Source organism: Uranotaenia lowii, chromosome 2 (assembly GCF_029784155.1).
Source record: "Uranotaenia lowii strain MFRU-FL chromosome 2, ASM2978415v1, whole genome shotgun sequence".
Taxonomy (NCBI): domain Eukaryota; kingdom Metazoa; phylum Arthropoda; class Insecta; order Diptera; family Culicidae; genus Uranotaenia; species Uranotaenia lowii.
In genome coordinates this window covers 314,431,556-314,459,406 of record NC_073692.1, presented here as the reverse complement: position 1 = coordinate 314,459,406, position 27,851 = coordinate 314,431,556, and the positions used below count along the sequence as shown (strand labels likewise).

Sequence of the window (27,851 nt, the reverse complement as noted above, 5' to 3'; positions counted from 1 at the left end):
CAGTAAAAGCGGCTCCAGCGAGTAATAGTACCTTATAACACCACACTCTGCAGAGTCGATGGAGTAACTTTTTATGCTCTGTGTTGCATCAGATTCTTAATTACTTTAATATTTTAATATGGATTTTTTTTAAATTTAATTAATTTTTAATTTCAATTTTAATTCAATTTCAATGTTTTGCATTTGAATGCTTTTAGCTTGGCTAAGCATTATTGACTACTCACATCCACCTTCAATCGTGGAACTCGAAATTTTTTAAATCAGATATATTTGAACAGCTTTGTGACCAAAATAAGTCATTTCAATGAAATTGGTTTTTCTCTATACTAGAGAAACATCGAATTCCATGATTGCAGACATGGCTTAGTTAGTAATGAAACCAGTTCATCAACCGATTCTCAATTCAAAAAACTCTCACTTTGAATATGAATCACGGCGCCGGTCACGTCCTCGTTAAAAGATAGGTAGGAAAGAAGAAAGGGTTGAAAGAATAGAGTTTGTCCTTTAGGACCGGAGTTACAAGAAACTTGTTCGTTGTTCGTAAATATATATGTCACACTCTTGTCTTTTCTTACACAGATGGGTTCATGTCAAAGTTAGATTTTTATAATCCCCAAAGTAAGATAAGTATCAAATCAAAGTGAAATTTTTTAAATGTTCAATTATTTTGCTGTAAACTAGTGGGAAAATTTGTGAATTGTAGATAAAATCCGTGTGACCCCATGATGGTAGTTCGTGAATAGCGGTTACATTTGGCAGTGCCTGGATCAATTTCTTGAAATCCTGTAAAAAAAAACTCATCATTGGATAGTAGTTTAGAATAAAGTCATGAACAAACTCACCAAAGCAGAAGTAAACATGTCTCTAGTACCGTAGAATAGTGTGAAGGGAATTTTTATCTTAGACAAATCATATTCTGGAACACGGGTTGACTTATATCGTTGAGCGTTGGTGATTGGATTTCGGTAGTCGTATTGTTGAAATTTTTCTAAAAATATAGAAATTAGTGTATAAATATTTCTAGTCGAATCGGGGTATATCTTTTGGAAAAAAAAATCTGTGAAAACTGCTGTCCACCATTTAACAACAATAAGCATCAGAGCATTATTCGAGAAAAAAACCTACTTGATTGCATCAATTGTCCGTAATGAAGCAGCTGTTTGGTGGAAATTCCGCTGAGCATATTTTCCAGCAAACCGGGAAGCATCAGTCGAGCTTGTTCCGAGGAGTAACCGAACACCTCCACCAGCAGATCGGTGCAAATATCCTTCGCACCTGTCGGGCTTCCGGAGCAGATAACGTTGCCCAGAAATTTAAGCACCGCCTCGGACGGAGTCAACTCGTAGATGTTCATCGTGTTCAGCGTTAAACCGAGCTGGTCGTTGAATCGGGCCAGGCCCTGTATGATTTCGTTGGAACCAGCTCCCCCCAGGAAGGCAATCGGAGCCATCCCAATTGCGGTCGCTATCTTTTGACCGTATCGGCTGCTGGTGGGGCGTTCCGCTGCTAGCAACGCCAACAGTGCCGTCATTCCCTGATTGTGACCCACGTAGGCAATTTGGCGCAGCCCGGTGTGCCGCAGGATGTAGTCGATGATGGCGGGAAGGTCAACGGTGCCGATTTCGTGCCAGCTGCGAGCGGGAATGAAGCAATGGATGAAAAGAATAAAAAAAACTGTTGAGTGATTCATGTAGCAGAACTCTTATTTTTCTATAACGAAGATGACTGGTTCAAATTTTTTTTAAATGTCAAAAAACTCATAATGCTCTGCAAATGCTCTTCACTCGTTACTTTGAACTCTTGACTCTTGACTCCTGACTCTTGACTCTTGACTCTTAACTCTTACCAAATATGTAACTCTTGACTCTTGACTTTTGACTCTTTACTCTTTACTCTTTACTCTTTACTCTTTACTCTTGACTCTTGACTCTTGACTCTTGACTCTTGACTCTTGACTCTTGACTCTTGACTCTTTACTCTTTACTCTTTATTCTTTACTCTTTACCCTTTACTCTTTACTCTTTACGCTTGACTCTTGACTCTTGACTCTTGACTCTTGACTCTTTACTCTTTACGCTTGACTCTTGACTCTTGACTCTTGACTCTTGACTCTTGACTCTTGACTCTTGACTCTTGACTCTTTACTCTTTACTCTTTACTCTTTACTCTTTACTCTTTACTCTCTACTCTTTACTCTTTACTCTTTACTCTTTACTCTTTACTCTTTACTCTTTACTCTTTACTCTTTACTCTTTACTCTTTACTCTTTACTCTTTACTCTTTACTCTTTACTCTTTACTCTTTACTCTTTACTCTTTACTCTTTACTCTTTACTCTTTACTCTTTACTCTTTACTCTTTACTCTTTACTCTTTACTCTTTACTCTTTACTCTTTACTCTTTACTCTTTACTCTTTACTCTTTACTCTTTACTCTTTACTCTTTACTCTTTACTCTTTACTCTTTACTCTTTACTCTTTACTCTTTACTCTTTACTCTTTACTCTTTACTCTTTACTCTTTACTCTTTACTCTTTACTCTTTACTCTTTACTCTTTACTCTTTACTCTTTACTCTTTACTCTTTACTCTTTACTATTTACTCTTTACTCTTTACTCTTTACTCTTTACTCTTTACTCTTTACTCTTTACTCTTTACTCTTTACTCTTTACTCTTTACTCTTTACTCTTTACTCTTTACTCTTTACTCTTTACTCTTTACTCTTTACTCTTTACTCTTTACTCTTTACTCTTTACTCTTTACTCTTTACTCTTTACTCTTTACTCTTTACTCTTTACTCTTTACTCTTTACTCTTTACTCTTTACTCTTTACTCTTTACTCTTTACTCTTTACTCTTTACTCTTTACTCTTTACTCTTTACTCTTTACTCTTTACTCTTTACTCTTTACTCTTTACTCTTTACTCTTTACTCTTTACTCTTTACTCTTTACTCTTTACTCTTTACTCTTTACGCTTTACTCTTTACTCTTTGCTTTCTAGAGTAAGGAGTAACTTTACTCCTTACTCTTTACCCGTTGCTCTTTACTTTGAAAAAATATTACAAAACATAGAGTTGTGAGAAACCATCAAAAATAAAAAATTACCGTGTTGAGTTGGTCGTAAAAAATGGGCTGATCGGAATAATCCGAAACTATTGGTTTAAAGAAATCTTTTCGTAGTGATTACAATATCGTTTTAAATTTACAATACAAGATATAACCAAACAGTAGCTTTACAATCCTTGGTTTCGAAAAAAAACCCTCACACTGCGTCTGCGGTAAATTACGGAATAATTTGCTCCTCGTTAAGGCGAAACGCTCAGAGGCCAATATCAACTTTTTTTCGGCAAATTTTTCCACTCAATGATGATGATGATGATGATGGCGGCGATTGCGAAATGGTGATTTGGTGAGCACGTTCTGTGATGATTTTTTTCGGGTGCTGCCGTTTCCATTGGAAGGTTGGACTACCGCCACAGCATGACTTCCGGCTATGGCGGTCGAGATCGTTTGCAGTGTAATATTCAAGCAACTGCAGATGGAAGTCGTTTTTTCGGGAACGCCTTAATTTGGACCCTAGATACATAGGATAGCAGCACGATCTGTTTGAAATTACAACCAATCAAGCGTTTTCCATTTTCTGTTTTTCATGTTTTTTTTTTGTTTTTAGTTGTTAAAAGCTAGCAAAAAATGTTTTTATATCTTGAATTGGATTTTTTTGTGCACTTTGCACAAGAATTGAATCTGAAATCTGAATCTGAAATCTGAATCTGAAATCTGAATCTGAAATCTGAATCTGAAATCTGAATCTGAAATCTGAATCTGAAATCTGAATCTGAATCTGAAATCTGAATCTGAAATCTGAATCTGAAATCTGAATCTGAAATCTGAATCTGAAATCTGAATCTGAAATCTGAATCTGAAATCTGAATCTGAAATCTGAATCTGAAATCTGAATCTGAAATCTGGATCTGAAATCTGAATCTGAAATCTGAATCTGAAATCTGAATCTGAAATCTGAATCTGAAATCTGAATCTGAAATCTGAATCTGAAATCTGAATCTGAAATCTGAATCTGAAATCTGAATCTGAAATCTGAATCTGAAATCTGAATCTGAAATCTGAATCTGAAATCTGAATCTGAAATCCGAATCTGAAATCTGAATCTGAAATCTGAATCTGAAATCTGAATCTGAAATCTGAATCTGAAATCTGAATCTGAAATCTGAATCTGAAATCTGAATCTAAAATCTGAATCTGAAATCTGAATCTGAAATCTGAATCTGAAATCTGAATCTGAAATCTGAATCTGAAATCTGAATCTGAAATCTGAATCTGAAATCTGAATCTGAAATCTGAATCTGAAATCTGAATCTGAAATCTGAATCTGAAATCTGAATCTGAAATCTGAATCTGAAATCTGAATCTGAAATCTGAATCTGAAATCTGAATCTGAAATCTGAATCTGAAATCTGAATCTGAAATCTGAATCTGAAATCTGAATCTGAAATCTGAATCTGAAATCTGAATCTGAAATCTGAATCTGAAATCTGAATCTGAAATCTGAATCTGAAATCTGAATCTGAAATCTGAATCTAAAATCTGAATCTGAAATCTGAATCTGAAATCTGAATCTGAAATCTGAATCTGAAATCTGAATCTGAAATCTGAATCTGAAATCTGAATCTGAAATCTGAATCTGAAATCTGAATCTGAAATCTGAATCTGAAATCTGAATCTGAAATCTGAATCTGAAATCTGAATCTGAAATCTGAATCTGAAATCTGAATCTGAAATCTGAATCTGAAATCTGAATCTGAAATCTGAATCTGAAATCTGAATCTGAAATCTGAATCTGAAATCTGAATCTGAAATCTGAATCTGAAATCTGAATCTGAAATCTGAATCTGAAATCTGAATCTGAAATCTGAATCTGAAATCTGAATCTGAAATCTGAATCTGAAATCTGAATGTGAAATCTGAATCTGAAATCTGAATCTGAAATCTGAATCTGAAATCTGAATCTGAAATCTGAATCTGAAATCTGAATCTGAAATCTGAATCTGAAATCTGAATCTGAAATCTGAATCTGAAATCTGAATCTGAAATCTGAATCTGAAATCTGAATCTGAAATCTGAATCTGAAATCTGAATCTGAAATCTGAATCTGAAATCTGAATCTGAAATCTGAATCTGAAATCTGAATCTGAAATCTGAATCTGAAATCCGAATCTGAAATCTGAATCTGAAATCTGAATCTGAAATCTGAATCTGAAATCTGAATCTGAAATCTGAATCTGAAATCTGAATCTGAAATCTGAATCTGAAATCTGAATCTGAAATCTGAATCTGAAATCTGAATCTGAAATCTGAATCTGAAATCTGAATCTGAAATCTGAATCTGAAATCTGGATCTGAAATCTGAATCTGAAATCTGAATCTGAAATCTGAATCTGAAATCTAAATCTGAAATTGGTATCTGGTTTTAGCTCTTATAAAAAAACAATTTTTCAGTTTCACTTTTTTATTATTGAAAATTAACTGTAGCACAAAATCTCCATAAAACATTGTGAGGGAAATTGAGTTTGGATATTCTAAACCTAAACGTTTTTGTTTCCAACAATTTTGCACAAATGCAGCCACATTGTTGCAGCAGTAACAAAAGTGCCAGGCAGCCGGGCAGCACAGAAGAATATTTAATTTAAACGCATATTAGCGAGTAGCCACCGGGCTCAATTTAGCTCGCGTTTTTCCAACTCGGTTTGTACAAATAGTTAATTACATTCAATTATCCTAAGGGCTAGGGGTTTTCTGCCTTTGTTCAAACACCGAACATCCCGTTTTGGGAAGGCAATATTTCCGGTACTAACTGCCCTCTGGAACGTGCCGGAATGTTTATGCAAAAAAAAAGAACCGGAAAAACAAACACCAACAGTGCAATTTTTCATTCCCAGATGGCCAAATATTCATGCAAGCCACCCCTAGGTTGCATAAATGCGGGCGCAACAGGACGGCTTAATGATAATTAATTTATTTTCATTTGCTTTACAACAGCGAGACTTGTTGTTTGTAGAAATTTAATTGTAGCTTTATTTCTTGTTGAGTCATCAATCATGCTGAAGTGTATAAACTTTTTAATTGTTTTTTTTTACAATTTTGTCACTAAATTTTCAAAGAGGATCACACGTAAGATTAAAGCCAATTTCCACAATGAAATCAACTTTAAGCTCGCTGCCTGAAAAAAAAAAATTAAAGCCCCCACTTACCTAAAGTCCCAAAACTGGGCCGCCTTCGGGGTAAGATGCAAATTTTTGCGGGAAAACCGGCTCCCCCGGGCGTTGGCCATCCACACGTCGTAACCGGCATCGGCCAACACGAACGCCAGACCACTTTCTGGTCCGGTAATGACGAAATCGGCGGCCGTCGAGAAGAGTCCATGCATCAGCAGCACCACCCCCCGGAAGGGAGCTATGTCGTTGTCCTTGTCATCGTCATGAGCGTTGTTATTTTGCTGGGATGTTGTTGCATCGTCATCATTAAGTACGGTTTCACTTTGGGTCTGTCCACTGTTGTTTTCGTAGTCACTGGACTCTTCCTGGAGCTGCGATGGATCCGGAATGCGGTGAAGTTTCAGGATGTACCCATCCTTGGTGGTGACCACGTGTACTTCGCACGGATAATTCGCGGTTTCGATCGTTTCCATCTGGGGATTCAAAGTTATACTCAAGGTTTAGTTTTTTTTTTAAATTTTATAACCTTCCATAAACGAGGAATAATATTTTGAACATTCGTCGAAAGATTTTTGGTTAAGACGGTAAATGATCTCTCCTTTTTAAACATCGTTAGTGTGCAAACCTGTCCGGAGGTCCGAAGCTCAGAAGTAGCATCATTGGGCCACCAGATCACTAACTGCAGCGGGAACGACACGCACTACTCAGCCTACTCGATTGCTCGCCGACTGACTGACTGACCGACTCACTCGCTGCACGCTCGTGTGGGGTAACGCGGTATCCGTTTAATCCACTCACATGGAGAGAATGTATGATGTACCCATACGTCCATTCGTGCGCCACACATCTCCTTTCCTCTCAGAAGAAAAACTGTTCTAACAAGTTTTGTTTAAAAAATTCGTTAAACTATATCACCTCTATTGAATTATCATACATGTCACGTCAAAACCAATTATGCAGACTTTCCATGCATACTACGAACCTTTAAAAATTACTTGTATCCTCTAATATCTGACCTGTCGTACGATTAAATTTGAGCTCGTTTAAAATCCAATTTAATTTAGCTCAACATTCAACTTTTCTTCTCACATGAATTTTATGATTTTATTCAATCGTACTTCATGAAGCTCATGCATTTCTCTAGCTTGTATTCTTTCTATAGATTTGTTTCAATCTTAGCTTTGTGCAATTCATCATCCAATTATGATTCGATTGTCGTACTTTTAGCTTGACTCTTGACTCATTCTTCATGCATTAACCTGCTCGATTGCATAATTTTAAGGGGTATACTTTAATAGCTTTATTCAGCTTCCCTAATCTGCCATTCATCTCATATTATCGCTTTCCATCTTCTCTATTAGTAAATCTTTCATTTTCGAAACTTGTTGCGTTCTGATATTCACTACTTATTTTCTGAATCTCTCAATCATCTAATCAACTCGTTTTTTCCCATCATATCAATTTCTCATCTTGTAATCATCTCATTAACCCATATCTCCCACACAATTTTTTCTATTCATTTTTTTCATCTTGCTTTATTTTCCCCCCAAGAATCTTCTCCTTGTTTCACCTTCCTAGTTTCATATCTTCCAACCGTCTCGCCACTCTTTTATCTCCCGTTCTTCTCATCGTCTAATTATCTTATTTTAACATATTATTTACTCTACATTCCATTATAAAACCTCCACACTTACTTCGATGCGCAGAATGTAATTTTTTACATTAAAATACAGTCCTTTTATCTCGCCGTTTCGATGTAGCTGTCTTTTCAACACGCTAATTTTGCGGTTCTCCAGACTCGCATTTCATAGGCTGTCTTCTCACTTCGACTTGTAATAAAATACAGCTGTCCTCTCAACACACTGTTTTTCACGGTCCTTCCAACTCGCAATTCACAGGCTGTCCTCTCAAATTGTCTTGTAATAAAATACAGCTGTACTCTCAACACGCTGTTTAAGTTTGCGGTCCTCCCAACTTGCAATTCACAGACTGTCCTCTCAACTCGCCTTTATTTCAATACAGCTGTCCTCTTAACACGCTGTTATTGTTTTGCGGTCCTTCCAACTCGCAATTTACAGGCTGTCCTCTCAACTCACCTTTATTTCAATACAGCTGTCCTCTCAACACGCTGTTCTTACTTTGCGGTCCTCTCAACTCGCAAGCATAGGCTGTCCTCTCAACTCGCCTTTCAATTTCAAGCTGCCCTCTCAACTCGCTTGAAATTTCTATCGATACGTCCAGGCTGTCCTTTCAACTCGCCTTTCAATTTCAAGCTGTCCTCCCAACTCGCAATTCACAGGCTGTCCTCTCAACTCACCTTTATTTCAATACAGCTGTCCTCTCAACACGCTGTTCTCACTTTGCGGTCCTCTCAACTCGCAAGCATAGGCTGTCCTCTCAACTCGCCTTTCAATTTCAAGCTGTCCTCTCAACTCGCTTGAAATTTCTATCGATACGTCCAGGCTGTCCTCTCAACTCGCCTTTAAATTTCAAGCTGTCCTCTCAACTCGCTGGAAATTTATATCGATACGTTCAGGCTGTCCTCTCAACTCGCCATCCAATTTCAAGCTGTCCTCTTAACCCGCTTGAAATTGTGAAAATGATCAAGCTGTACTTACGACTCACTTATGATTTCATTTTTTTTCCACTTCAACCTATGCTTTTGGTTTTAACTACTTTTCATATAATGAGTATTCGAATTACTCATTTTACCACAGTTTTTTCCCAATGGGTAATATTAAAACTGTTTGATTTTTGGGCGAGAATGATTAAACTAAATTCAGCGTGAAGCGTTTACCACATTTGTTTACCTTTCCGATTCGATTCCTTTCCTTCAAATTTCTGTTCCTATCATGATGGAAAGAAATTACCTGCCACGGTCGCCAAATGTGCAAACCTGTCCGGAGGTCCGAAGCTCAGAAGTAGCATCATTGGGCCACCAGATCACTAACTGCAGCGGGAACGACACGCACTACTCAGCCTACTCGATTGCTCGCCGACTGACTGACTGACCGACTCACTCGCTGCACGCTCGTGTGGGGTAACGCGGTATCCGTTTAATCCACTCACATGGAGAGAATGTATGATGTACCCATACGTCCATTCGTGCGCCACACAATAAAGGTGAGTTGAGAGGACAGCCTGTGAATTGCGAGTTGGGAGGACAGCTTGAAATTGAAAGGCGAGTTGAAAGGACAGCCTGGACGTATCGATAGAAATTTCAAGCGAGTTGAGAGGGCAGCTTGAAATTGAAAGGCGAGTTGAGAGGACAGCCTATGCTTGCGAGTTGAGAGGACCGCAAAGTAAGAACAGCGTGTTGAGAGGACAGCTGTATTGAAATAAAGGTGAGTTGAGAGGACAGCCTGTAAATTGCGAGTTGGAAGGACCGCAAAACAATAACAGCGTGTTAAGAGGACAGCTGTATTGAAATAAAGGCGAGTTGAGAGGACAGTCTGTGAATTGCAAGTTGGGAGGACCGCAAACTTAAACAGCGTGTTGAGAGTACAGCTGTATTTTATTACAAGACAATTTGAGAGGACAGCCTGTGAATTGCGAGTTGGAAGGACCGTGAAAAACAGTGTGTTGAGAGGACAGCTGTATTTTATTACAAGTCGAAGTGAGAAGACAGCCTATGAAATGCGAGTCTGGAGAACCGCAAAATTAGCGTGTTGAAAAGACAGCTACATCGAAACGGCGAGATAAAAGGACTGTATTTTAATGTAAAAAATTACATTCTGCGCATCGAAGTAAGTGTGGAGGTTTTATAATGGAATGTAGAGTAAATAATATGTTAAAATAAGATAATTAGACGATGAGAAGAACGGGAGATAAAAGAGTGGCGAGAGTGGTTGGAAGATATGAAACTAGGAAGGTGAAACAAGGAGAAGATTCTTGGGGGGAAAATAAAGCAAGATGAAAAAAATGAATAGAAAAAATTGTGTGGGAGATATGGGTTAATGAGATGATTACAAGATGAGAAATTGATATGATGGGAAAAAACGAGTTGATTAGATGATTGAGAGATTCAGAAAATAAGTAGTGAATGTCAGAACGCAACAAGTTTCGAAAATGAAAGATTTACTAATAGAGAAGATGGAAAGCGATAATATGAGATGAATGGCAGATTAGGGAAGCTGAATAAAGCTATTAAAGTATACCCCTTAAAATTATGCAATCGAGCAGGTTAATGCATGAAGAATGAGTCAAGAGTCAAGCTAAAAGTACGACAATCGAATCATAATTGGATGATGAATTGCACAAAGCTAAGATTGAAACAAATCTATAGAAAGAATACAAGCTAGAGAAATGCATGAGCTTCATGAAGTACGATTGAATAAAATCATAAAATTCATGTGAGAAGAAAAGTTGAATGTTGAGCTAAATTAAATTGGATTTTAAAAGAGCTCAAATTTAATCGTACGACAGGTCAGATATTAGAGGATACAAGTAATTTTTAAAGGTTCGTAGTATGCATGGAAAGTCTGCATAATTGGTTTTGACGTGACATGTATGATAATTCAATAGAGGTGATATAGTTTAACGAATTTTTTAAACAAAACTTGTTAGAACAGTTTTTCTTCTGAGAGGAAAGGAGATGTGTGGCGCACGAATGGACGTATGGGTACATCATACATTCTCCCCATGTGAGTGGATTAAACGGATACCGCGTTACCCCACACGAGCGTGCAGCGAGTGAGTCGGTCAGTCAGTCAGTCGGCGAGCAATCGAGTAGGCTGAGTAGTGCGTGTCGTTCCCGCTGCAGTTAGTGATCTGGTGGCCCAATGATGCTACTTCTGAGCTTCGGACCTCCGGACAGGTTTGCACAGTTAGTAGTTTTGTTTGATTATATGTTAAGACAAAGGACAATGGCCAATTTGATTTTTTAGGGTACACGGATGTCCAATATACGGTTCGAAATATCTTGAGAAAAAGTTTGTGTGGAGCCAAGAAAATTTACCGTGGGAGAAAAGAAATTGAATTATTTCAAAGAAAAGAGTGGCAAAAATGTTCAGCTAGATCCGATCCTGTGTTCTGATTCCGATCCTGTGTTCTGATTCCGATTTCGATTTAGAAGCTGGACCAAGAATCATGAAATTGATACTGTTTTCTGAATCTTGGATCTGATCCTGATTATGAGGCCTGGATAATGATCTCGATTTCTGATCTTGAATCATGATCATGAATCATGATTCGGATCCCGTTCGTTGACCCGGGTTCTGATCGTGAATCCAGATATTTATCCTGGATCCTGATCACTATTCCGCATTCTCAATTTAATCCAGGATCTCGTTCTCTGGTACCGAATCCTGATTCTGGATTCTGATCCTTGATGCTAATATTGGATCGTGATCCTGAAGCCTAATTCAAATTCATTTAGAACATGATTCTGACCCCAATCGATATCTTTTTCCAATCCCGATGCAGATCCTGCTCCTGATTCTAGATCTTGCATCATAATCATGAGTCGGGACCCATTCTTAAGCCAGAGCATTTGATAATCCTCCAGGATGTTGGATATTGATCTCGGAGTCTAGATCCTAAATTTAGGACCCCGATCTGGAATTCAAATCTTGATAGTCCTGGCCATGATCTGTTTCTTGAATTTTAATTCTTGGTTCTGGATTCAAAGATTGCTCTTGGATTCTGATGCTTATCTAGGATTTTGATTTCAAATTTTGAGTGTGATCCCGGATTTTGGATTCATGATTCTGGTTTTTTACACTTGAGTCCAAATTTTGGTTCTGATTCATTATACTTATTCTTATCCTGATCTATTCAGAATCTTAATACCAAATTCTTCTTTTGGAACCTGATCCTGAAACTGGTACATGACCCCTATCCCATGAATCTTATCCTGGATCTCAGATTCTGATTCCGAGATCTGATCCTGGACCCAGGATCATGATCCTTTTATGGATAGTTACAGGTCCCGAATGCAATCTTCAGCCGATCTTGCTGATTTCAGTCATTTATTCGAATTCTGATCCTGATCCGAATGCTGATTTAGCACTCAAATGCTGGATCTTGATTCCGGACCAGACTGGCACAACTAAGAATGGTAAAAATAAAATTTGATAAATCTTTCGTGTAGAAATCATTGACAATCCAGGCGGTTACCAGCAAACTTTGAATTCGATCGGACTACAGGACGGCGCACACAGGGGTAAATGCACCTAATAAGCGATCAAAATTATTTGCGGACAAACGGTTAACGATAGACATTTGATGTCTTCGCAACATTTTTATATTTTTTGATGATTTATCAATTTCTTGAAAGAAAAAAGTGATTTTTTCTCCTGGAAGGGAGATAAAAAAATTATTTCTTGAAATAATTAGTATAGAGACTTGATATCTTCACAAAAGTTGTAGATCTTATTTTTTAAGCAACTTTGTTGAAGACATTATAAAGATCGCATGAAATTCAAAAAAGTTACGAGCATTTAAAAAATAACGAGAAATTTAACAAGTAATTTTGAGTTTTTATTTAATATCTTTTTAAGTATACGATTTACAATCTTGGTATATTTGAGAAAGTTGTTCAAATTGTTAAAATTCACAATTTTGTAGAACATTTCAAATACATAATTCAACTAAGAAAGGAGATATACTACAAAATATCCAAAATAATGCCTTTTTTTCAGTAAGTTATAACCTTAAGAGTTCGGACGAGTTCGGATAATTTTTTAAGTGGATTTTGTTGGTCAAGTTATTGGCTTTCCATTGATATATAAATTAAACATTAGTTTTGAATAGATTTTCTGCAAACTAGCAATCAATAATGAGCTTTTTCCTTTAGAAACACTTAAAATTCGAAGAAAAAAAACTCAATTTTTCCTGTTTTTAGAGGAAAAGCTCATTTTTGATTGCTTGTTTGAAAAAAAATCTATTCAAAGCTAATGTTTAATTTATATATCAATGGAAAGCCAATAACTTGACCAACAAAATCCACTTAAAAAATTATCCGAACTCGTCCGAATTCTTAAGGTTATAACTTACTGAAAAAAGGCATTATTTTGGATATTTTGTAGTATATCTCCTTTCTTAGTTGAATTATGTATTTGAAATGTTCTACAAAATTGTGTGTTTTAACAATTTGAACAACTTTCTCAAATATACCAAGATTGTAAATTGTATACTTAAAAAGATATTAAATAAAAACTCAAAATTACTTGTTAAAATTCTCGTTATTTTTCAAATGCTCGTAACTTTTTTGAATTTCATGTGATCTTTATGATGTCTTCCACAAATTTGCTTTAAATAATAAGATCTACAACTTTTGTGAAGACATCAAGTCTCCATACTAATTATTTCAAGAAATATTTTTTTATCTCCCTTCCAGGTGAAAAAATCACTTTTTTCTTTCAAGAATTTGATAGATCATCAAAAAATATAAAAATGTTGCGAAGACATCAAATGTCTATCGTTAACCTTTGTCCGCAAATAATTTTGATCGCTTATTAGATGCATTTACCCCTGTGTGCGGCGTCAAGCAGCCTCGATTTTGTGTGAGACGTTATGGCATCATTTTTGAGGGAATCATACAAAACTGGTATATTATCAATAACACTTCTCATTACCGACTGATTTCATTTATTTTTCATTTCTATTTTAATAAATTTTTATCTATCAGCAATGAGTTTTGTTACACAACAAAAATGCTGCAACAAATATGGTGAAAATCTATCGTTTTATGAAGAAATGGCAAGTATTTTAAGTTGAGAATTTCAGTCGCACATTGATGGATTCTTATCCCGTATCCTAAAATTGCGTAAGGATCCTGATTTTGATCAAGAAAACCCCATTAGAGTGCGCTAATAAAATCCTACTCGCTCAATTTCAACATCTATTTATATTTTTTTTAAACTCTATCCGCCAATCATTTTTATGAACTTGACATATTCTTAGGTACTACAAGAACATAACTTCCACCGATAAGGGTTAAAAAAAATCCCCAGAAATGGACTGAAAGTTCAAAACAATAAAGCTTTGGATTTTAAATAACGTAAAACGGGGTAAGATTGAACATTGTTTTTTTTTCTGTTAAGGGGAATGTGGCAAGTTTCATATTTTTAAAATCAGTACTGAACTCCTATGAACGTAAAAAATAGTTGCAGAAATTTATTAGACTACTTTAAATTTGATTTAAAAATCGCTTTCGTCTCTGTTTAGAATTTGATGCTTTGAGGTAACATTGATCAGTCTCTACTTTGGCGGTCTTAACGAGTTTTCTTGATCATAAAGGATACAAAACACCTTCTGAATTTCTGTGTTTCTTGATTTATATTTAATCGCGGTTTAAAAAAACCACATCGCGGTCCTGAAGCTCCCTTTTTTAACATTACCAATAAAATATTAACTACAAAAACAGATGAAATTTGCCTTCATTCAATTTCCTAGGCCATCGCACTATTCCCCTCATAGTTTTTCCTTAAAATTTTACCATTTGATAGGGTGTCTCGCCTTTTGACCTAGACTAGTTTACTCTTGGAAAATGTCCCTATTTTTTTAATTTCAAAAATTTCAAAGTACAGCAAAAACTATTCCAAAACTATACATTTATTAACGAAAAAAGTTTAACTCTCACATAAATCAACCGCTTTGATTTCATCAGGAAGGGTGTTTGTTTGCGAGCCTCCGATAAATATATATTCAAAGATTTTAAAATTACATTTTTACTTCCATTTAAAATTTAAAAAAAAACCCAGTTTTTCCCAATTTGAAACTTAACTTATAGGTTTTTAAACGTAGAAAAAAGTTTTGAGATATTTTAAATTCAGACTCAGTTATTGATGATGATGATTGATGAATTTCATGTTGATCAAAGTTACTCCGGTAATCAATGTTACCCCGCTTTACGGTACCCAGAAAAGAATTGAGAAATTTCGGTGTTCTAAAAAAATTAAAACATATTTAGCGTTTTTGACTGCTAACTTTATAGCTGTTGAAGCGTAGAAAGGCCGTGCAAACGGGAAGGGGGGGAGGAAGGAGTTTGGGGTTTTTTTTTGTTCCTCAACGCCACATTGAAAAGGTTTTTGACAAATTACACAAGGACACAAAAATCACATTATCTGATGTGCAAAGAAATTAACAGCTGTTGGTGCCCTGAAACTTATGAAAATAGGAAAAAACTGTTTAGACATCTGCAAAAAAAAGTTATAAAAGGTTTTTTTGTTTTATTTTCCCAATTATTTATGTGAAATAATAGATTTTGAACTTATTTTTTAAGAAGTGTTAACTAAATTGAATATAATATTTATAAAAGCAAAAATCAAATCAATAAAATCTTGTTTTTTCAATCTTTCTTCAGTAATGTCAGAAATATTTGGTCGGGATTCGACCAGACTGAACTGAACGCTATTAGCGTTTTTTCAAAACTCTTGACCTTCATTTGCAAATAATTTCATCAAGAGGCAAAATCTTTGATGTTTATGAACTATATTCGACAGTTTGTAATACAATGAATCCATGTCAGTCAATCATACTAGCTTTTTTTAAGCTTTTCATCAAGAATATGAATAACACGAGATCCAATTTCTGTTGTTTTTAAATTTCTCATGGCGCTCAGTTCGGTCTGGTCGAAGCCCGGCCATTTGTTTTCCAAATAAAAAGAAAGTAGAATTTTATTTTTTTTATCATGCATCATCATCAATAAAATATTATTCCCAAATTGAATAAAATATAATACCGCCAACTGGGGAATCATGCAACACTCTTCAACTTCAATGGCTTCTAAAACCTAAATGTCCACAGATAATCATACCGCTTGTAACAAAAGTTTTAAAGTTGATGAGACACCAAACCGACATATTCAGAAAATTATTGGTTTCACCAGTTATTTTTAAATTTCCAAAAACATACGATTTTTACTCTACTGAGAAAATGAGGTTAGTTGCAACAAACTTTCTTTATAATGAAAAATCAAATGAAAACGTTTGTAAATTTTATAGTTTATTTTATGATATATTTGTTATGTCATAACGCTTAAAGTACCAATTGCAGTAGTTTTTGGTTTTGTTCGAATTCAATTTTACATTTTTTCGTGTAGAAAATGTTTTTAACCTTCCCATGCCGTTCGCAAAATATCCGTTTCGGGGAAATTTGAGTTGTAGTTTGATTTCGTTCTCCTGGCTGTAAATGTTAACCGATTTTGATGATATTATATTCATTGTGTAGGTAATTTGTTCTTATTACTCAAAATTTTAAAATAAAGTCGATATGTATTACCAAGTTATCAGAAACTGGTTCAGAAAGTAAAAAGGCCGAAAAATCAATTTTATTTTTAAAATGCTCATAACTTTTGACAGCTTTTCTGTATTTAAGTGTTTCATTGATGTTTGTAATCGTCAAGAATCCATCTATTCGACAGTGTAAAGATATGTTGGGGTCCAATGAAAGTTTTGACCGCAATCTCAGATTTTCCGGTAGAAAAAAATCTAACTTTAAAAAAACGATATCAATTTTTTGCTTTGCTTAGCTGTATTTCATTTCCCAATGAACCGATTTTCAAAACTCAAATTTCAATTTTTTGACGTTAATTTGATCATTATTTTCATAGAACATACTTGGTCTGTCAAAACTCATAGTTCTTCAGTATATTGGAATGATGATAAAGAGATTTTAAATGTGCGCTTCGGGTCATATTGACCCGAACGGCATGGGAAGGTTAAAGGAGAAGCATACGGGTGTTGCATACTTTTAGGGGTAAAAACAATACGAAAAATTCTACGAGCTGAAATCATAAAAAATAACGTTTGAATGGAAGAAACTTCAAATTAACAAACGCGTAATTCAAAACAATCATATTCCAGCATATGAAAATGAGATTTAAAATGTGAATCTTTCATTTGCATTGAGATGCATTTTAGCCCAGACTGGTATCTGAATTATAAAAATATTTATTTGAAAAAAATTGGTGATCGCACGAAAAATATTTTTACACCAACAGTGTTGGTATAAGATAATGAAAGCAATGTAAAGTTTGTAGGTGATATCATTTAGCCAATCCATCATACTGGGTAAAGTTTTTTACGGCATCGAAAAATGTAAAAATTTGTACATCTATTGCTCGATTTTTAAATTATCTATGAGAATTTGGAACTTTAAAAAGCTATCTCAGGATGTAGGGAACTATGTCATTATCATCACTTTATTACGAAGTTTTAAAATAAGAATTGAATAAGTGTTGTGGTATACAAATGTTGCATCTAACCCTGCTTTTGCATGAGGCCCCGTTTGACAGTAAACAATTTCATAATCAGCTTTTTTTATGTAGATTTGTTATCTAAATGAATTATTTAACTTAAAACTGATTCATTTTTAATCTTATAAACATCATATTGTATTTGTTAATTTAATTTATCGACCTTAAAAGTGAAAGTTATAATCTTTCAGTAAGCACATTTCAAGATTATGAAAATTACTGGCGAATATAAAGTTAGGAGAAATGAGATACCTTTTGGAAATGAGCGAGTAGAAATTGATACGAAACATTTTCATCACATGTCATTAATTTGTTCCTTATGGAACGAAATTTCATTTTTTCAACCTTGAAATGTTCTTTCTAAAGCAACATAACATTTTTTCGATAAGGCCGATGAATTGAATTTATATTTTAATTTAATTTTCAAATTTACGGAATTTTATAGTCAAAGAATTTTTTTGAAATATTTTTAATAAGTTTGCCTTCGCATTACAACTCTAAATTTTTGTGTTCTGCAAACATCTTCTTTGAAGCCTATAAATTTAAATCTTCTAAAAGAAAAACTTTGTGTCTACCTTTCATCCTTTCTAGGAGTCATTTTTTTCAATTGGGGGAGACATAATATTTAGAGCTTGATATTTTAAACTATAACTATTGCGCTTGAAAATTTTTAAACGTTTCACTTGTAATTATTGTTTGTTATTGTATGTAATTCATCTTTTCGGAATCGATTATGACTTTACGAAAAAAAAATCAAACTTTTGTAGCCTTTCATTCTGATAACTGGAGGATAACTGGAATATACAAAAAAATTATCTCTGACTTTGAGCACTCTTGAAATAAAATTTAATTCAATTCAATTCAATCACCATCTTTGTGCTTTTAATAAATTCACTAAATTTCAAAATGGATATTTTTCTCCTAATAGAAAATTCACATTTCAAATCGTGATTAAATATTATTTCAAATTTATGATAGAACAGAAGAGTTTTTCAATCAACCCTTCAATAGAAAATGAAGAAAAGAAATGTAAACTAATTAAAAATTATTATCATTTTGCTTGGCAATTTTTAATCTTGGTAATTTATATACTAACCTCATCTGAAATAATTTTTAAATTCGGTTTTAATTTCTTTTTAAATCTGCTGTATTAAATGTATTTTATTTCTTCGTCCTGATTCTCATGCCCAAAGCTTTTTATTCTGGTTTTATTCGAAATTTGAATTTGTGTGGTAGTCTATTGAACGATTGTGTTGCATAAAGCTGTATAGTGTGAGAGTGTTAGTTATGTCCTATCGCTCTCCCGATCACTGCTTGTCGGTCTAAGCGTTGGCCTCTCGTAGGGCATCATTCAGTAGTTACACTGCGGGAGATAAGATGTGTTTTGCTTGTTGGGTGATTCCTTGTGAAGGACCATTTTGCATATTGGCGACCGTGGCAGGTTTTGTTTTCGAACAAGATTTTCACCTTCTAGGAATCACTCAACTAGCAACAAGTGATACTTGATAGTGTTTTTTTTTTGTCTTTTGCGCTTTTTCTATTCTGTTGATTGTGTAGTGGTGCGTTATCGAAACGACAGCGAGAACGAAATATAAAGCGCACAGTCAAAAATTATTAGTGCGTGATCATTGTTTTTTGGTTTGTTGATGTCATTTAACAGTAAGTATCGTATTGAGCTCGGGACGAGCAATTGAAGTATGACTGCATGCGAGCTCGGGACGAGCACTAAAAAGGATTTTGGCTCGGGATGAGCACTGAAAAAAAAATTTTGAGCTCGGGACGAGCATTGAAAAAAAAAACAAAGATTTTAGCTCTGGACGAGCACTGAAAAAAAAAGATATTTAGCTCGGGACGAGCACTGAAAAAAGATTTTGAGCTCGGGACGAGCACTAAAAAAAAAAAAGATTTTGAGCTCGGGACGAGCACTGAAAAAAACAAAGATTTTAGCTCGGGACGAGCACTGAAAAAAAAAGATATTTAGCTCGGGACGAGCACTGAAAAAAGATTTTGAGCTCGAGTAATAGTAAAATAGAAATTAGCTCGGGACGAGTATCTTGAAAGAGTGATTCCTAGCTCGGGATTAGCATTTGAATTGTAACATGTTTGATAGCTCGGGACGAGCTGCAAATAAGTTAATTTTGGCTCGGGACGAGCAAACCAAAATGGATATAAGCTTGGGACGAGCACTTGCCAATTTTATGACGAGCTTTTAAAGTAAAAGATTTAGAACTCGGGACTAGCATTAAAAAAGAAAAAAGAAGATTTTAGGCTCGGCATGAGTACTATGAATGTTTGTATGATGTCTGTTGTCGATAGCTTGGGACGAGCAGGAAGTAAGTGATTGTTAATATTTTTATTTTAATGTATGATTTGCAAAAATGTGCAACTAATTCGTTTCAGTGATCACTTGTGGCACGAATTAAAATACGTTTCTGGCTCGAGACGAGCAGCCATGGAAAAAAATGGCGAAAGTTTTCAAAGTTATTGAGAATACAGCAGATGTGAGTGTTGGTCGCTTTGGTAGTTCGAATGTCCACGCAATAGCTCGCCTGTAGATGGTCTGATCGACGCATTCACACACAAACACACTCCCAGCTTATGTGTGCAAATCAAACTTTCTCCTTCCCTTTGGACAACAGTAATAAATTGTTGTTGTATGTAGCGTTGTGTGACAGCTGATATTTACCGGTAGACATTACGTGTGCATATATTTGAATGAATAACCTTGAATGGTAGGAGTGTGTACACGAAGGAACTGATTAAAAGTCGATGATATTACGTTGCCAAATCTTCAAATTGGGTTGAACAATTATCAGGTTTTAAGGACATATTGAAATAAGTCCGATGATGATGGCGATAATAATTTGTACCAGATCAAGACAACACCAACACAATGAAGCTAAAGGCTTTCATACTTAAGCGACATTTTTACGTTGATGAGAAATTTAGCGAACATTGTCATCCCCCACCTTTGTTGTTGCTCTCGCTTTTTTTTTTCTTGCTTGTCTCAAACAATTTCAACCGAGCTTCAGTGCTCTTCGAGAGATGCATTGATTATCGAACGAGCGAGAGCGAGGCCTTCTCAAAATTCATACACAAATGTTGACTCTCTCAGTAGCAGCGAACGGCAGGGACAAAAGAGAGCGACGACGCCAACATAACCCCCGACGAGAACGAAGTACCGTACAAGAACGGTGGTGTGAGTGTCTCGAACGAGCGACACCAAGAGCAACGGCAATAGCAACAACAACGCGTAAAGCAAATTTTGGGCGGTTTGATGACGTGCGTGCATTTAGGCGTTTAGGATGCGTGTCTATTTTAAGGCGCACCCTATTTGCGCATTTGAGCTTGAATGGCATCTTGATGTTGAAAGATTATTTTCAAGCATCGTGTCCATAAGCTCAGGCAGTGCAATAATTAGACAGGATAAATAGTGGGCGTAGAAACATAAAGTGTTGTTCTTTTCTTGCGCATCTTTTTGCATTTGGTCTGCCTGTTCATGCCTCAAGTTTGTTAGTATGTTGGTGCAAATTCGTTCTTTTCTGAACCGTCAATGAAAGATTTGTTGAATGTTTTCAGCGTTCATCGACTTCACATCTAACCGATCCGCGTGCCATCCAAGCAGATGACTCCACTTTCTACCCTTTTGGTATCTACTGGCGCTCATGAAATGCTAGTCAATTACCCCGCCCACTGGAGACCCGCTCCGTGTAAATTCAGGATCGAGCCACACGGTAAAAACGAGTCTAACAGAAATATACAGAAATATTTAGGAAGAGATCTTAATTCTTCAGACTCAACAAAACTGTGGAAAGTCACAATCATTACTGCAGAATCAGAAAAAAGGTAGTTGATTAACTTAATAACAAAACTTTACAGAGCTGGAGAAATAGTTAAATATCAGCAAATATGATAACATTAACATCTTCAAAATAAGTACCTTTCATTTACACGTTACAAAATTTATGAGTAGTTCTAGAAGTGTGGGTATTCACTTTCTTATAATACATGCGCTCTCAGTAGAGCAGCGTATTTCAGACTCGGGGTGAGTTTCTGATTGATGATTATTGCATGAATTGGAAAAGTTTTAAATTTGAACTTCACTTCAGACACTTCAGACGAATAGCACAATGGGTGTGTAGTCATTTTCCGTGAATCTTATTGGGATTGAAGACTAGATGTGGAACAAAATTTTGGGATTTAATTTCCTCACACTGAACATTTGCCGTTTTCGGTGCACAGCTTGTACTGGCTGGTGTTGTACTGAAAAAACGAACAAATTGACAGCAATCAGTGGCGCACTTATTGCAACCTAGGTTTTCTCCGAGTATGAACAAATCGCATGGAATAAGGCTGGTTAATGACCTTGGGTTGAAATAACGCCCCCCCCCCCCCCCAAAATATTTAATTTTAAAAGTTAATCAAGGTCATAGTCGATTTAGGCTTTACAGACAGAATAAATGACGTGGACAACTCAATATTAGCATTTAATACCCAGTACCGAGATGGGAATCGAACCCATGCCACCAGTGGACCAGCGATTACCGTTTTACCACGCTTTTCACTCGACCATAGAGCCGTTCAATTTGAAAATTGCGTGTCACCGGTTCTAATCATGCGATTTTGCTCCGCTTTATGGCTAAGGTGTAGAACAAATGTATACATTTCAATTTCATTTATGACGCTTCACTCACCTCACTTCATATCCAGCTGGAATGTTTCGAATGCCATGTTTAAAACCGAGTCAAAATAAATTTAAAAACGTCTGTGTTCGAAAAGAGTATTGAGTTGGTTTTTTAAATAAGCGTCTATGACCAAATGACCTATGACCAAAATTTGACTTACGTAAAACCAGTATTATAAAATTTATTTTGGGGAATGTCTGATTGAACTTATTTGAACACGGTGGACGTTCTTAAAAAAAATAGGGATTGGTAAAAATAAAAATCAGGCCATGTCTAAGTAACGGAAATTTCGTTCGAAGTAATGACCTTTTTTTTATCGTCGCATAACAGTTTCACTTCAGCAATGGTATCTGAACGGCCCGTTATCAGGTTATCGACTGAGCCTCGAAAAATCAGGCAAATCCTGAAAAACCAGGCACATAAGCATCTCTGTTAACAGGTTTAGATACCTCTTACCCAGGATGTCTATTTTACATATATCTTCGGAAGAAGGAGCTTTAAGAAATCATAGGCAGGGTGTGTCAAATGCTTCTCAGTGGCGGAGATGGGAGACCGTTGATCAATTGCCTTCGTGAATGTAGCCAATCCAAAGGCTGCGTTGTACTCTTAGTGGTATGAGTTGTGACGTTACTGGAGCTGAGTCGAACGTTTCTTATTAAATTTTTTTGCTCTCTACCGTAGCTCCAAAATCAGAAACTTGTTTTGTCATATTCGAACCGGGTGATAATAAAATTTAATTTTAAATTCACCGAAAAGTTATTTATAGTTTAAGTATATTAATTTTATTTGCACCGGAAAGTCATTTATAGTTTAATTATATTACAAACGTATGATGCGAAAAACGGTTTGCTACCCAACTCCGTTTCCAAAACAAAGCTTGGTGCTCGCTTTAGAATCAATATCTCGTAATCAATTTGTTCGGTATTCAAAAAAAATCTTTTTAAAATATCATGGCTTCTAGTGAACTGTTGTAAAGGACTAAACTGCATATTTACATCAAATTATGCACGGACTTTTCCATGTAAGCCATAGCAACAGTATGGTACTTGTTATACAAAATCTTAATTACTTTCATGAAATTTGGCAGCCATAATACTAATTTAAAAAATGTGAACACAAGCCTTTTCTAAGTGAAGTGAAACTTTATTTTCATTATATTATAGTTAGATGATAAGATTTCATCCGAAACTTGAGTTCAAAGTTGCAATACTTGAATGAAAAGCGGCAAAGCTTAATTGATCCCAACAATTTGTTCGAAAAAAATAGCCCGCGTATCTCGATTGTTTGGTTGTATTTATTAACATCGAGTACCGTAAACTGGGGGAACTTTGATCACTTTTTTCATTCATTTTCGAATATTTTGGAAGGGATTGCTCTTTCGTAATACCTCAAAGCTTTAAAACCCTTACTGAGGTGAGCAGTATTAAACATGATCATTGATTGCAGTAAATTCAAACGACATTGGGGGTTATAATTAAATGTTTATTACAAAACCAGATTTCGAGTTTCGGGGTAATTTTGATCACTCTGGTTTTTACGTATCTCAACATCATCAAATTTATTGTTTTGATGCCATTAAGCACAGAAGGCTCAAAACATCGATAACTGTATTTTTTTGTTTGGACTCAATTGAATTTTTCAACGTTTTCTTTCAAAAACAAATATACTCGAAAGATGGACAATGTTGCTGCATACATTTAGGGGCAAAAATTATAAACCTTTCCTAATATTTTTTGGCCTCAAAAACAAATAAAATTTTACCTTCATGCAATTCCCCAAGTCCTCGTACTATTCTCATGTTCTTTATTTCTTCAAAATGAACCATTTGATAGGGGTTTTAGCCATATTTTCTATTCAGGCTTTTTCATGGAAAATGACCGTTTGTTTTCAATATCCAAAAATTATCATCAAATGACCATAAAATACCACTTAAACTAAACCTAAACCAAGAAAAAAGTTTATCTTTCACATAAAACAACCCATTTGCTCCTAAATGCTTAAATTTGATCAGGAGAGATGTTTGTTTGTAAGCCTTCAAAAACCCAGATATTTCAAGATTTTAAAATGATATTTTAAGTAAATAAAAAATCTACTAATAAAAACCAAATTTAGGTTATTGGTAACACAATTTACAGACTTTCAAACGTAGTAAACAGTTTTTAGATATTTTAACCTTATACATAGTTATTGATGATTATCTGCAAAAATTTCATGTTGATCAAAGTTACCCCGCTGATCAAAGTTCCCCCAGTTTACGGTATATTACTTATAAATGAGGCGTTCAAGAGAATATGAGCAACGGATGCTGAAGGTCAAGATCAAGTGGTTCAGGGAAGTTATTGCCAAATATAGTCAAACCCATCATTTAAGCTTTGGATGTCCCGTTACCAAGGTTTATTGTCATAAGTAGTTTCGTCTAATTGTAGCTGATACTTCAAGGAAGTTTTTCATTATTCACTGGGATTTGGACTCGCCTTAAAGGACCGCTTGATTATAGCGATGCCGATGTCTGAGTACAAAGTGCTTTTACTTCTCGAAGCGAAATAGGCTATGGAACTATGTGGGAATTAAGAGCGTGGCTGCCAGTTTTCCTAAATTGTAAGTAGTTAAAATGTGATTCTTTTTTGAAATTACGAAAACCAGAAAGACAGAAAACAATTTTGACAGCAAGACGTTAATAAATGTTATTCTCTCGATTAAAAATTTCGGCAAAAAAATTTCTTTTCTTTTTTTCCTGGGAGAAGAGGGGAGATGTGTGGTAGTCTATTGAACGATTGTGTTGCATAAAGCTGTATAGTGTGAGAGTGTTAGTTATGTCCTATCGCTCTCTCGATCACTGCTTGTCGGTCTAAGCGTTTGCCTCTCGTAGGGAGATAAGATGTGTTTTGCTTGTTGGGTGATTCCTTGTGAAGGATCATTTTGCATAGAATTCGCATTTGTTGTCTGTATTTTTTAAATATTGTTTAAATATATCCAGTTCAGAATAAGAAGCACCATTTTTAATTATTTATTAATAACTTACTGGAAAAAGCATTGATTTGGAACTTTGATTTTTATTTATTTGGAACCATATCAGTAAAGTTTATTATTTTTTGGAGTTTGTGTGGTGGTCATGAGTATGAAAATGGTTTAAGAAATAAATTTTCTTTTTTATAGCGATATTTGGTATTGTTATTATTTCTAGCTAAATTTGAATTTCGCAAACCCTTCCTTACCCATGGAAAGGTCCTTCGCACGGGCCTGAACTGTAGGATTTGAATGAAAATTGTTGTAAAAATTATTTCGTATATCTAATGAATTTGTTGATTTATATAACCGTGGCATAAACATTTCATCTTATTATTGAAAGCTCTAGCAAGCAAAGTCTGCCAATTTAAAATACTTTGCAATGGAATCAGGTTTTATCTTATTTTGAACTGGTTATTACTTTTTTCATGAAATAAGTACTTAGCAAAAATGAAGCTTAAGAATAGAAAACAAAATATTTAAAGACAAATTTCATTCTAAACTTTTGTTATTAAGTGAGAATTTTCATTTTTTTTACCATTAAATTGCCCACCACACTCCCCCACACCAAAGAACTCTGAGTCCCCTGAAAATGGATGTTTCTGTTCCCAGCATGTCAACACACACAAAAAAAAAACAAACGCCAACAAAACACTACTAATGCTGGGAACCATTTTTTTATGTAAGCTAGATGCATAAAAAACGGAAGAGAACAAATGCTATTTTGGATTTACTGGACCTAATATGCGAACATTTCTTCTTCCATATGAATTTTCATACAAAATTGAAACGCGTAGCGGTAATTCTGGAATCAACAAAATCATTTCAAATGTATACACTGTTGCTTGGTGACCCAAAAGCCAAAACATATGGGAGCAAAAGTTCACTTTTGCAGCGGTGTAATGTATATATTTGAAAAATGCTTATAATGTTTGACTTGAATAAGTAAGAAATACTTGGATTTGGCTGATTTGGATTAGTAAGAATTTTAGAAGAACGTGTTATGTGTTTATGTACTCACAAGTGCATTTAACAGTTACATTGCACACAAAATTACAGGAAGACTTTTCCGAAACCGAATTGATAACGCTACAAACTAAACAGTTAATCCGACTTCCCGTAAGTCACAGCAAAAATAATTACGGCCGGATTAGTGTTTGAAATGCATTGTTAAGGGGAACGTCCCCGGTGCAGTCTATTTCGACAATAATCACCCATAAATACAACACTCCCGACTGAAATAATCATTAGAGTGCAGCAGCAAGCAACCACTTCCATACGAAAACAGTCACCGAACTCTGAGGAGGAGCGCAATAACTCCAAGATTTAAAACTAATCCACGTTAGCAAATTTTACCACTAAATCCCGCTCGTAGCCAGCAGATGGCAGCTGCTGTTGGGATGATGCTCGTTGGTTCCGATTAGTCCAAAGCTGCTGCCGGTTCTGGTTCTGGTTCTGGTTCCGGTTGTCCACATCGATGTCCGGCACTTGAACGGCACCAACTCCAACTCCGACGACGATCGGCCAGAAGCTCAACGTCGACGGTATTACAATTAAAACTAATTGTAGAATAACTTTCCAGACCGAGCAGCTTCGGCCGAGGCACTTCAGCCCGGTCACCATTTAGAATGGATTTTTGGATTCGGAACAGAGAATATGGAACACAGAACTAACTATGGATGGAGGAAGGGAGGCTCGATGAGGCTAGAACGGGCTTTCGGTAGACTCTGTTTCGGATGTTGGATTAAGCATCGCCAATTGGTTCATTGCTGTTGCTCTGGTTCATTATCTGATTGTTAACCTGTTATGAAAAATAGGAAAATTTATCAATTGCATTTTGATTTTATTTAAATATTATTTTTGATGCATTGAAATAGTTTGAAATATTTTACAGTATTAAATTGAAATAAAAATTGTAAAAAAAAACTTCGAAATCAAAGGGAAGAATAGTCCTTTTTAGTAGAGACATCTAAAGATTATGAAATTTTTTTTTTAGATGGATAGAAGGTTAGATGAAATGGAAGATGATGAAAATGAGCGGGTAGAATTTATTTAGAAGCATTATCATTACATATCACATTTTTGTTCCTCACGAGCCTACTCCTATGAAGTGGTAGATACAGATAGAGTTGCATCTACCATCACACATTAGTAGGCCAAGCGTGGTCCGCCCCACAAGGGAAAACTTTTGAGGAACAAAAATTTGATATGTGATGATAATGCTTCTAAATAAATTCTACCCACTCATTTTCACCATCTTCCATTTAATCTAACCTTCTATCCATCTATAAACAAAAATTCATAATCTTTAGATGTCCCTACTAAAAAGGACATCACTTTTCACCGCTAAGGCCAATAAATTAAAAGCTACAAATATATATTACGGTGGTTAATCTCTTATATGAACTCGTAGATGACCTAGAAGCATTATGTCGTGGGATGGAAAAAATGGTGATATTTTTACGATTCTTATCTACGAGTCATTGCGTACTTAAAGGCGCCATTTTCTGGATTTTAGATAAAAGCACTTTTTTTAGCCCTTTCATCAGGCAAATATTGGATAAACATTAGTTTTTGGATAAATAATCATAATTTCGTGCTAAGAAATGGTTTAGATTTATTCAGAAGAAAAAAATAGACTCTAGGAATGGACTGAGACGATTTGGGGTTATTTTTGAATTTCTCAATCCCTGGGTCGAAATAGCTCCGTTTTGGTTCAAAACTCATCCATG

The 27,851-nt window shown here is 35.4% G+C and overlaps 1 protein-coding gene across 1 annotated transcript; it reads right to left on the bottom strand.

Annotated features, from left to right (window-relative positions):
* Window positions 1-588: 588 nt before the first annotated feature.
* On the bottom strand, window positions 589-26,766 carry LOC129746296 (lipase 3-like). Its single transcript, XM_055739894.1, has 5 exons — window positions 26,476-26,766; window positions 6,265-6,701; window positions 1,126-1,631; window positions 843-988; window positions 589-783 (listed from the first exon to the last, which is right to left on the bottom strand). Exons 1-5 carry the CDS (start codon window positions 26,740-26,742, stop codon window positions 631-633), a joined length of 1,509 nt encoding a protein of 502 aa, XP_055595869.1. The 5' UTR covers window positions 26,743-26,766; the 3' UTR covers window positions 589-630.
* Window positions 26,767-27,851: the final 1,085 nt, after the last annotated feature.

What these genes read in the sequence shown, in the direction of transcription:
- LOC129746296 (XM_055739894.1), bottom strand. Translation starts at nt 26,742, where the DNA reads ATGGTGACCGGGCTGAAGTGCCTCGGCCGAAGCTGCTCGGTCTGGAAA. An exon ending in CGGACAATTGATGCAATCAA is followed by an intron (nt 989 to 1,125) that starts GTAGGTTTTTTT and finishes CTATATTTTTAG; the next exon opens with AAAAATTTCAACAATACGAC. An exon ending in ACATGTTTACTTCTGCTTTG is followed by an intron (nt 784 to 842) that starts GTGAGTTTGTTC and finishes TTTTTTTTACAG; the next exon opens with GATTTCAAGAAATTGATCCA.